This window comes from Oreochromis niloticus, linkage group LG19 (assembly GCF_001858045.2).
Source record: "Oreochromis niloticus isolate F11D_XX linkage group LG19, O_niloticus_UMD_NMBU, whole genome shotgun sequence".
NCBI lineage: Eukaryota > Metazoa > Chordata > Actinopteri > Cichliformes > Cichlidae > Oreochromis > Oreochromis niloticus.
In genome coordinates, this window is record NC_031983.2 from 17,974,301 (window position 1) to 17,985,833 (window position 11,533).

Here is an 11,533-nt window from a genome sequence, read left to right on the forward strand (position 1 = left end):
TGTTACAGTAATGTTGTGGCTTTAGTTGCCCACAATTTCTTTTTTCAGGAAAAAAAAGCAAAACATAACTTAGTACTTGGTGGAAAAACCCTTGTTGACAAGTACCACGGTAAAACTTTTCTTGTAGCTGTTCACCAGGTTTGCACACATGTCAGGTGAGAGCTCTTCTTCCAAACACCTGAGAGAGATATGTGCAAACCTGAGAGACTTTGCAAAAACTCTAAATCCTTTAGCTTTCTTAGCTGCTGTAAGGCAACTTGATGCTTCAACTCTCTCTACAGATTTTCTATATGATTTAAGTCTGGAACCTGTACAGCGTAGTAGCAGAAATCCCAGTTTGGATGTCTTCATTTATTCTTTAGGATTAAAATGAACATTTTATATTGGACATTGAAATGACCACATTGACTTTTTTCTAGATTTTAAAACCTTTGTGGTTTCTTTTTTCATTTTTAAACCTTCCTACGTCATATTCTGATTTCATTGTAAGATACCAAAAGCTGTTCAGCGTAATATTAAGGAAGTCTGTGCACAGTGAAAGGCCATGTTCCTAACCTCAAGAGGGACTTTCCATGCAGCCATAGAACTTGTGTTAAAATCCTGAGGACCCATGGGAGGAAGGTGGGATAAATGGGATTCCACTTGTAGTCACAGTAAAGCTGCTGCAGATATAAACCAAAGGCTTCATTCCATCTTCAGAAAAACATTTTGGATTTTTGAAATAGTTATGTCCTTAGGAATTTGAACAGTGGCAGATGTTTTGTAATTTTGCCTCTGTACACCACCAACGAAGTGGATCATACAGTCAAGATGTGATTAAAGTGGAAACTCTTTAACTCAAGACACTCGGTAAAACTGTTTTTATTCATAGGCCATAGGCCCTAGCATTACACATAGCTCTCCTCAGTAAGGATGTTTTTCTAGGACAAAGTCCAAATATGTACGACTTCCAATTAAACGGCTGGTCATCCGACTGTCAGCATCACACCCACTACCAGGTGGTATACGCATGTTTAAGCTCCCCAAAAAACAGACCCAAATCAAATCACATCTCCATCAGGAGGAATCCTGCAGGGTCAGTGCTTCGTGTCATCAGCAGAAGTAGGTCAGTCACAAAGATCCAAAAAGTGCCTCCAGACCCATCTCGGATAATTGATCTAAGCAGTTATGTTGTTTTATTACACATTCATAATTGCACAATTTTTTGTATAATTCAACAATGGCATCCTTTAAAAGTTTCCAGGAATGAAATTAGACCACTGTAGTATGAAATATGAAACTGAGCAAAAACTCTGGAACAACATTTGTCTGGCAAGGCTGGGCAATGATTTCAATTTTAGTCGTTTCTAATTTAACAATTTCACCTTGTGTAGAGATTGGCGCCCCCAAGTGGTAAGCTGTTTCTGTGAGACACACGAATCACTTTATGCATTGCTCTATGCCAGCAGCAGGCAGGGCATACATGGAACGCCATAACCAAGTGGCTGGCATAGTATACAGGAATATCTAGTTCTGAGGTCAAAATGGGAGACGCCCCCTAGGGGTGGTTGAGAATGACCAAGGTAAGATCCTGTGGGACTTCCAGATATAGACGGACAAACTGGTGATGGCTAACCAACCGAACATAGTAGTGGTAGACGAGCAGAAGAAGACGGCCATAGAAAAGCGCAGTCCAAGGAACAGCAAAGATACCCTCAAGGGACCCTTACGGTCCCAGGCCCTCTTGTAGAGGACCCAGGCGTGAAGAATAAAGACCTCCCACAGGGGTGAGAGGGTTTTTTTTGGGGGGGGGTGCTTTGCTACTAACAGCCTGTCACACAAACACAATTTGTTCATATTTCTTTAGTTGAATGAAACATGCCAGAAATGTCACAGTTTGACATGTATATATCTTCATAGGAGTTAGATGGGATCAAGACTTTACATAGTACTGTACATTTTGCAGATGAAATAAGAAAACAACTTTGTAGATGCTACATTTCGGCACAAATGTTTCTTTAAAAAAATAATTTAATAAAAAAATAATCTATTGACACAAACATAGACAAATTGTGACTTTTAGGGAGCCCTTTTAGTAATCCAGTCCCCAGTCAAAGACCTTATTTTCCGGCCCCAGCCTCCCTGTCTCCGGCCCTGGCTGCAGCGGCGAGCCGGTCAGTTCAGCTCTGTGTCACACGGGGCGCCCGCTCCTCCGCGGCTCACTTTGTTTTCCGCGTGATGCTGCTCTTCTCTTCAAAGCAGAGGAAAGTCAGGGGCTCATGTGTCAACATCCAGGGTTTCCCCGGGGAGGAGTAGCATTAGCGTTATTCCAAATAAAGAAAAACAAAACAAAACTCAAAAACGCCTGATGTTGCTTTGAAGAACCTTTTATTTTTGTTAACATATTCCTCCTCGGAAGTATCGGAGTTTTTTTGACTTCAAAGACCAGAAGACGACCTAAGGCTCCTGCTGCTTTGACGTTAGCTAACGTTATTTTAAAGGATGACAGAGTACAAAGTGCGAATAGCGTCTCCAGTCATTTAATAACATCTGGGGAAACGTTAGCTTAGCCAGCTAGCCTGGTAGTTCGATTAGACAGAGGAAAGGCGGCGAAACACACTGCTGACATGATGTTTCCTCAATCGAGGCACTCGGTAAGTTGGCCGGTTGAACTTCTCCCCGGGTGGAAACTAAGCTAACGCTAGCTAGCAACGCACAGCTGATACATATCGCTGCTTCCTGCAGGTAGCTGTCATCGTCACAGTGCAGGCACTGTGGCAGCTTAGCTCTTTACCTCGAACAAATGGCGAGCTATACGACACAGTCTATCGTTAGCTAGCTTCACTTAAGACCGAGAAAGTTGGAGTGATGTTGTGCATTGTTTAGACGGTTTTAACACCCCCTTTGCTACTTGCAGCAAACCACAACGCACATCTAAGCATGCATTCATTTTGAGAAAATATACTTTAAATGTTGCAAAAATTGGGCTGGATTTCACTGAACATTTGTCAGCTATTATAGGACTTTGTTTATCGGCGACTTTTGGGAATTAACACTTTAATTTAAAACGATCATTTGCTAGTATTAGTATTAGTACAATAATATTTAACAATAAGTGCATAAATGTGTGAGTACATAAAAGTGTGATTATTTACAAATGTACTGATTATTTTCTAGATCAAATGGCACATTACTTGTTGTGTAGAGTCATACTCTTACAAAAAAAATATGTCCCACCTGACCCTCCTCAGGATCAGCTGATTTTGTGTGCCTGTGTTTGTTCAATAACCTCTATTGAAGCCATGCAAAATCTTACTTTCATACTCTGGATATTTTCTGAGTTAAACCCCCTGAAGTGCGTACAGATTGGTTAAAATAAGTTATCATTTTTAAGGCACTTTTAAGCCCTTCTGAAGTACATGAAAGCTAATATCCTGAAAAGAATGTACAGCCATTGTCCACATGAGCAACATTATTGCGTAAACAGCAGAAATGTTAAAGGTATCACTGATCAGTATGTGACCTGATGTGCAGTTTTAGATATGAAAAGAAGAGAATGAAGATATTCATCTATACATTCTGTGACAGTCATTGTCCTGACCCTGTAGAAATGACAAGTATCCGATACTAAGATCTTCAGTCATTGTTCACGGTCTGATGATAGAAGCAGGTCGACAGATAAGGGCTTGGCATTATGAAAAAGAGAAATTCTTAGACAAGCACTGAAGGCTCCAAAGCTTCTGAGTGCTTTGGAGGTTCTCAGGGCTCAAATGCTGGAAACGTGAAGCAAATCAAATGAACTCCTATGTACTTTGATATTCTGTAACTCTGAAAATATTCATAGTATGGATGTAAAATTATGCATGAATTCATTAAATATGCTAAAGTTACTGTAAAAAAAAAAATAAAAATCAGGTGGGAGCAGATTTTATTTAAAAACAAAGATACTGGAGAAATTCAAACCAGAGTGTGCCTGGCATTTTTGTTTAAACAAAATCTAAATTCAGTTAGTTTCAAATCATTTTATTCAATTATATTTTTAATTGTATATTAAATGTAGACAAATATGTCTACTTTCACTAATAGTTAGCAATAGCTATTAGTGAATGTGAAACAAGTACGAATTAAGAAAGCTGGCATAAAACCTCATATATGTTTATATGCCAAGTTCTGTTCCAAAAAAGAACATGTGCATGATTGTTGGCTAGTTTCAACATGTGACTGCTGTTTGCTGTTCCTCTTTCTGAGGTGGGGTGAGGGGGCTGTGTCATATGTCTTTCCTCTCTGAACGTGACCGTGGAACCACTTGCATGCTGTGCTTCTGTTTAACTTCTCCAGACCCACCTAGTGATTCCTTCAATTACCATTACACATTCTCATACGTTTGGAGCTTTTCCATTTTTCCAAATTCAAAAAAATGTAGCTCAATCAGTGAATTGACTAATTGTTTCATGTCTACAGGTTGGGCTAATGCTGATCATTTCATTGCTACTGCAGGCCAACCCATTTCCGATCTAGCCAGTTTCATCTCTTCACTTTTGCACACCTGAAACTGGTTGCATTCGTGCAGAGTTGTGATTTGTGTGATCTCCGTGTAACCGGGTGCATCGGGCCTCTCTCTTCAATCCCATAATCCAGCTGGAAACCTCTTGCTCTTGTGCCACTTATTTAGAGAGTAATGAGGTTTAGAGAACCAGATAAACCATGGATTACAGCTTTGGACTGTTGGTTTAAGTGTAGTCTATACATAACCGGACTTCTAATGCAGCCTCTAAATACCTCTCACATATGGTCAGCATGGACACACTTCTGTAAACACATTTCCTCAATCAACACACTTTGTGGCCCCAACAGATGTTTCATATCCGTACCTTTAAGACAGCTGTGGCTGTCTGTAGACAATTCACAGTTGTGTGCTGTTAATCAAACACCCAGCTGCTTTCTTTATCTCATTTTATGATGTGCACACAGACATATGTACATCGTAGGACACATGTCTGTGTGTACATAGTACGGTTTAGTCTGAGCTTTCTTTTAGCTATCCTCTCAAAGGGTTAATCTGCAAGGTCAAACTGCTGCTTTCAAACAAACCTAAACAAACCTTCATTAAAACACACATGCTCTGCAGCAGAGAGCTCTCATATGTTCATGTAAAGGATGATGATATCTTTTTTTCTTACTAGAAAGTAGAAAGCACAACAAACTCTTTTTTTTTTAAACCTTAGGATTTGCATCTGGTGCACGATAAAGTAGGAGAATTTCTAAGTCGCCTTCTCGAAGCTGAAAATAAACCAGATACCTTGTTGTGTTTCTTAGGCATCCTCTCAGTCCAGCCAACCTCTCAAGTTCACCACCTCTGATTCCTGTGACCGCATCAAGGATGAGTTCCAGTTCCTCCAAGCACAGTACCACAGGTATTCATTTAACGCATCAATACACACCTAATTTAATCTCTAATAAAAGTCACACACTTTCTTCCTGCAGTGTTTTGTTGTTACTGTCTTTTGTGAAATAGCCTTATTTAAGGCACCTAATTATTCAGAAATGCATTTCATTTTGAGCTGGACTTTTCTCACCTCCTGTAATGTCAGTCAGCTTTTAGTGAACTTACTTTCTTCACTCAAACTAGCCTCAAAGTCATTTTTGTCATTTTATAGGCACGTTTCTGTTTTCAGAACCGCTGCTCCTCCTAGATTTTGGTGAAACAAAATGAATTTGTCCTGGATATGGCTATCCAGTAAATAAAATATATTTAATGAATGTTCATTTTATTATTGTAAGGATATTTAAACAAATGGTTTCATATTACAGTAAATGCTGAATGCCCTTTTTTTGCTGGAAAGTAGATGAGAGGATTGATATAATTCTCATGTCTGTATTCTAAACATGAAGCTTAAGCCAGCAGACCGTCAGCTTAGCTCAGAGTAAACAAGACAAGTTGTGGAATTAGTATAATTCCCCCAAAGTGCAGTTATCCCCAAACAGGATGAATACATACATTTGCTTTCGAGCTGCTCTTTCTCATATTATATTTCTATTCTTCTTACCCAGTTTGAAGCTGGAGTGTGATAAGCTGGCTTCTGAAAAGTCAGAGATGCAGCGTCACTATATCATGGTAAGTGTGGTAACTCATTTCTGTGGTATGCTGCTTATTTAGTTTTTAAATCTCCCACACAGTCTCATAGTGTCGCAATAGCTGCACAGAAATCCTCAGGTTTACTCACCGCATGATGAGGCACAGATAAAAAATGGCTACATATCTCAAAATAGAGTATAAAATACATACATGAAAGAGAGGGTAATTAATCAAAAAGGGTTGTTGTGTGTGTACATGTGTCTTTGCGTAGGCGTATTCTAATTCTTTTATTTGCCATCCTCTGTGCACTGTAGTACTATGAAATGTCCTACGGGCTGAACATTGAAATGCACAAACAGGTAATCATCGTCTTCATTCATCCATCCGTCTAGTAATCCATCATTCTTTGTGTGTTGGTCTGACCATCTTTGTTTTTCTTCTTTTTCTTTTGTAGGCTGAAATAGTGAAGAGACTAAATGGGATCTGTGCTCAGGTGCTGCCTTACCTGTCACAGGAGGTAATGATTCACCTTTTACTTAAACTTTACACCCACTGGCTCTTTTATTTGGTACACGTTGAGAGTACCAGATTGGACCCATCTGGAAACAGTCATTCTTCTCTGGCATCAACAAGGCATTTTGGCCCAGAGAACTGCTGCTCACTAGATATTTTCTCTTTTTCATGACCATTCTCCGTAAACCCTAGAGATGATTGTTTGGGAGAATCCCAGTAGATCAGCAGTTTTTGAAATACTCAGACCGACAACCACGCTCAAGTTCAGAGTCACTTAAGTCGCCTTTTTTCCTCAATATGATGCTCAGTTTGAACTCGAGCAGGTCGTCTTGGTCATGTCTACATAACTAAATGCCCAATGCTGCCTTGTGATTGGCTGTATTAGCAAGCAGTTTAACTAGTGTGTGGAACAAAGTGGTTGATGAGTGTATGTTCTCATAATGTTGATGAGAAAGATTTCATTTTTTTTTTTTTACTCCAACTTTATGTTTTAAAGAGGAAATCTTACGTGCCTGACTGTTTTTGTCCAAGCTTTTTTGTGCAAATTTGTCTTTGAACTTGTGATCTTTGTTTTAGCATCAACAACAAGTCATGGGCGCTATTGAAAGAGCCAAGCAGGTCACACCTCCTGAGATGAACTCCATCATACGGGTGAGTTTGTCATTTGTAATGTCCACCAGATGTTGCTTCGTAGCATGCTGGTTAGGTAATTTTGACTGGGGATGGGCCCGTTTTTCTCCCTCATAGATGGAAATTTGTCTGTGAATACTTATTTCTAATTGTCATGTTTCTATTGGCTGTGCAAACAACATTTACCACATTGTTGTTTTTGTGTCACTTCTGTTTAACCGTATTAATAGCAAGAGAATAAATGGTGTGGTTTGCCTTCTGCAAATTTGGAGAAATAGAGATATGAAACAGAGATAAAATGCCACACTGGGTTTCTTTAGCATAATGATCACCACAGTCCTGCTTGCTTGGAGTTTGTGCTGCAAGTGTGATAACTGATCACACTAGTTTAATAGTGTTCACACTTCTTTTTTTTACAGATGTTAAACTTATATTATCTAATGTGTTGTTTTTGCAGCAACAGCTTCAGGTGCAACACCTGTCCCAGCTTCAGGGCCTGGCTTTGCCAGTAGCCCCGCTTCCCCTGGGCCTCACCCCACCCACTCTGCCCGCCGTCTCCTCCAGCTCCGGCCTGCTGTCCCTCTCCTCCATCCTGGCCAACTACTCCCACGGCCAGCCCCCGGTAGCGAAGGAGGACAAGGCCAGAGATGTCGCGGAGAGAGCGCCTAGAGGGGACGATGGAGACAAGTCAGACTAGTGCAGACAGAGCGAGGAGGTTTGGAGAGGGATGGTATGGGGTGTAATAAATGTCACAAAAAAAGGAAAGGGTGAACCATAACTGTAAATGGAGATTGATGTAAGTCTGGAGGCCTGTCTACTGAGTGTCAATGTAGAAGAGTAATTGCAAGGATGATTAGCAAAAGGACCGAGCTTAAACTTTTGTAAGTGCTGAAGATGAAACTCCTGAATGGCTGAGAGTAAATGTTCTTATTATTTAGTGGTAATAGACTTGGTTCAGGCTTCTAGACTTTAATAGATGTTTGGGGTTTTTTTATTTTTATTTTTATTTTTTAGTGCAAGCCGCTGTTGTTAGGCTTAATCGAGATAATTGTTTTCCCATTTGGAGAGAGAGCTAAGAAGGAAACACAATAGCAGTACCCTGGTAGATAACTGTCAGATTTATTTTTTCTTCCTCCTTTTTGTTATAAGATCTGTTTAGTGTTTATTTCCACGTCCTCTGTAGTCCCTCTGATTGAGTCTCAGTGCAGTCTGCCAGTCATAAAAAGCAGTTTTAACAACTCCACTCCCCACATACTGCTTCACTGTTGCTCACGACTTGCTAAAATTAAATCATCTTTTTCCAAAACGTTGACTGGAGCAGTTTTGTCAGTAATTCCATTAATTTACTCTGTTAAGTGTTATGTTCTTCATTATTCCCAACCATTGGATGCATTAACAGAGCTGTGTGCATTAGTCCCACATAAATCAAGTTTTTTTTTTTTATTTCAGAAAGATCTTTAGTTTGTACAAATAGTAAAATAGCCAGCTTGGAAGTTAATTTGTGGTAGGTAGGCCTAGCTGCTCCTGTGAGCTCCACATGGGATGTGGACCATTGACATAAGATCATGGACCCCGCGTCTTTAAATGATAAGAATAGATGCTCTGAGAGAAAAAAAAAAAAAAAACTCATCTTGTTTTTGTAAACTGAGACAGGTTCTTATAAAACCATAAAGATTCCTGTGTGTTCGAGTGAATGTGATTGGAAAGAAGAAAACTCTTTAACTTTACTTTTAAGCACCTTTTGTGTTCTCCTTCACACCCCCCTTTGTTCCTGCCCTTTCCCCCCGCAGGTCCACAAAATTGATCCCAAAATAGGATCTAAATGTTAAAACAGCGTGGTTTTGACATATAGCCAAGCGTTGTGTTTTTATAGGTTAGCAGAGCTTTTTAGTTTCAGCTGAGATTGCGTTAAGTACCACCTTTCTTTTTATCTGTGACTACAAGAACCTGACATTCTCAGCATTTTGAAACATAAGCTGTATTCCAACCACATACTTACTGTCTTCATTATACACTATGGGTAGCAAGCTTTTCATGTAGGTAATATGCAAAAAAATTAAATATGCTGTTTTTGTACTAATGAGAGTGACTTCTCTTAGCTTTGTTACCATCATGCAGATGTGGCGAGATTTTGTTTTCGGCTTTTTCTACCTGTGATCAGCTCCCACGTATAATTTCTTGTTGTTGGACAGTCATTTCCTCCCAGTTTTGTTTGAATTCTGACAAATGTGATTATTGAACAGAGCAGTAATTCACTTTCATTATTATTATTATTATTATTATTATTGAAGATAAGTTGAGCAGTATAGCTATGAATAGCCTTAACACCTTTAATATAAATAAGGATGTTATGTACAAATAGCAATTAACCATTTGACTCATTCATTAATATAGATTATTAAGATATCAAAATGTTATTGTTGAAAGAAGCATAATTAAAATGAATTGGATCTGCAGTGTTAAAGAACAGCAGTTCATTAGGTACAAACCAGTCACATAAAGGTCAAACTGAGCATCAGAATGGTGACCGTGAACGTGGCACGGTTGTTGGTGTCAGACAGGCTGAACTGAGTATTTCCAAAACTGCTGTTCTACTGGGATTATACCCAGAGTACAGTGCGTTTACTTTATTCAAACGCCCTCCAGAGAAACCAGATCTCAATCCAATAGAGCATTTTGGGATGCAGTGGGACGGGACGTTTGTGTCATGGAGGTGCAGCCGACAAATCTGCAGCAGTTGTGTGGTGCTGTCATGTCGATGATCATAATCTGTGAGCAAAGTTTGCAGCTTTTTGTTAAATCTATGACAAATGTTCTGAAAGGTATTCCAACCTAATACTAGCAAGGTGTACCTAATAAGGTGGCTGGTGAATGTAATTTGAAGTGGCTTACAATTATTATAATATGTTTTAAATGTAGTGTATTGATGTACTAAACATCAGGAGGCATTCTTTGGTAGTTTAGCCATATTAGACTAATTTAGACTAAAAGTTGCTCAGTGTTAAACAATAACAGTAAAATGAATCTTTAGTAAATAAGATCCAGGCTACACACACTTAACAACTCCAAACCTGCTAGTTTAGTAGTGTAGGTTCAGGCCTAGAGGTAAAAGCAGAAAGCAGACTGTTGGATTTTTATGTTGTTATATCTGAAAAGGAGCAGCTGCTCACAGATGTTTTCAACTTTAACAATAATAATAATAGGGAAATGACTCAAGTGACATCTCAGAAAATGAAGATGACCGTTTTCGACAATGCTACCCACACCCAGGAGGTTATATGCGTGTTGCCTAATTTCCCATTTTTGTGATCTCATATATCAAAACTTGTATGCATAATGTTTGCAGTTGGTATGTGGTATGAAACTGGTGAACAGCTCAAGTTTCTGGCTGAGAAATGTTCATTTTTTTGGCAGCAGAGGGCAGCAGTGCTCTTCCAGTGATTTATTATGGGTTATAAAAAGCATGGAAAGAGGCCCAGGTTTGTCTTAGTCAGTCACATTATTGCTTTCCTCTCTTTTCGTTTTTATGATTGTATGCTGACCACAGGTACACTGCAGGTGTGTCAGCTGTCCCTCCCCTGTAATGTGAGTGCTTTCCAGAGCTTTGATAACCCAGCTTTTAATGTCCAAGCATAACCCTTTTCCCTCTGTTTTAATTTGAAAAGCACTTAAGTTGTGGCTCATTGCTCCTTTTGTTTTTCTTCTTCCTGTCTGTGCAAGTGTTGGGGAGCTGGAGTATCTCCCTCCCTGGAGATCTGACTTCAATATATCAAGTGCAAGAACAGATCATTTAATCATTAGCACTCTTTATACTGACGTCAGCCTCTGTAGAAATCCTCCCTTGGCAAAACTCAGACATGTGAATGGTATGTGTGTTTGTTTTGCTGTGAAGGGCCAATTTGTATACATATGAATATATCAATATACATATTTTTTAAAGCATTTTTGTATGTTTCAAAGCTGCTTTTTAATGTGTGTGTATCATGGAGGACTTCGTTGTTGTACGCGTGCATTACAAGCCTACGCTACGAGAGGCACAATGTTGTATATCCTGTCGTTTTTTTTTTCTCCTGTTTTCTCTTCCATTCATTCTCTCTCAGTAGGCTGTAACACTTAACTTTGTTTTCTAGATTTGTAAATGTTTTATCCTTTTTTTCTGTGCAAATGAAAAACTGTTAAATGTGTCTACAAACAGTCTCATTTCAAAATACCCGGGACAAAAAAAACAAACAAAAATAAGATGTAAACAAGCAACTGTGTACTCTGAGAATGAATCAACCTTTTAGCAGTAAGGAAGCGTCTCTGGTGCCTTACAAATAAAAGATGTGATTGAGA

General features: G+C 39.2%; 1 protein-coding gene across 1 annotated transcript; it reads left to right on the top strand.

Moving 5' to 3' along the window:
• The first annotated feature begins 2,219 nt into the window (after nucleotides 1–2,219).
• LOC100703519 (amino-terminal enhancer of split) lies at nucleotides 2,220–11,533 on the top strand. The gene is made up of 7 exons (XM_003442811.5): nucleotides 2,220–2,633; nucleotides 5,296–5,393; nucleotides 6,031–6,094; nucleotides 6,370–6,414; nucleotides 6,510–6,572; nucleotides 7,145–7,219; nucleotides 7,656–11,533. Exons 1-7 carry the CDS (start codon nucleotides 2,607–2,609, stop codon nucleotides 7,893–7,895), a joined length of 612 nt encoding a protein of 203 aa, XP_003442859.1. The 5' UTR covers nucleotides 2,220–2,606; the 3' UTR covers nucleotides 7,896–11,533.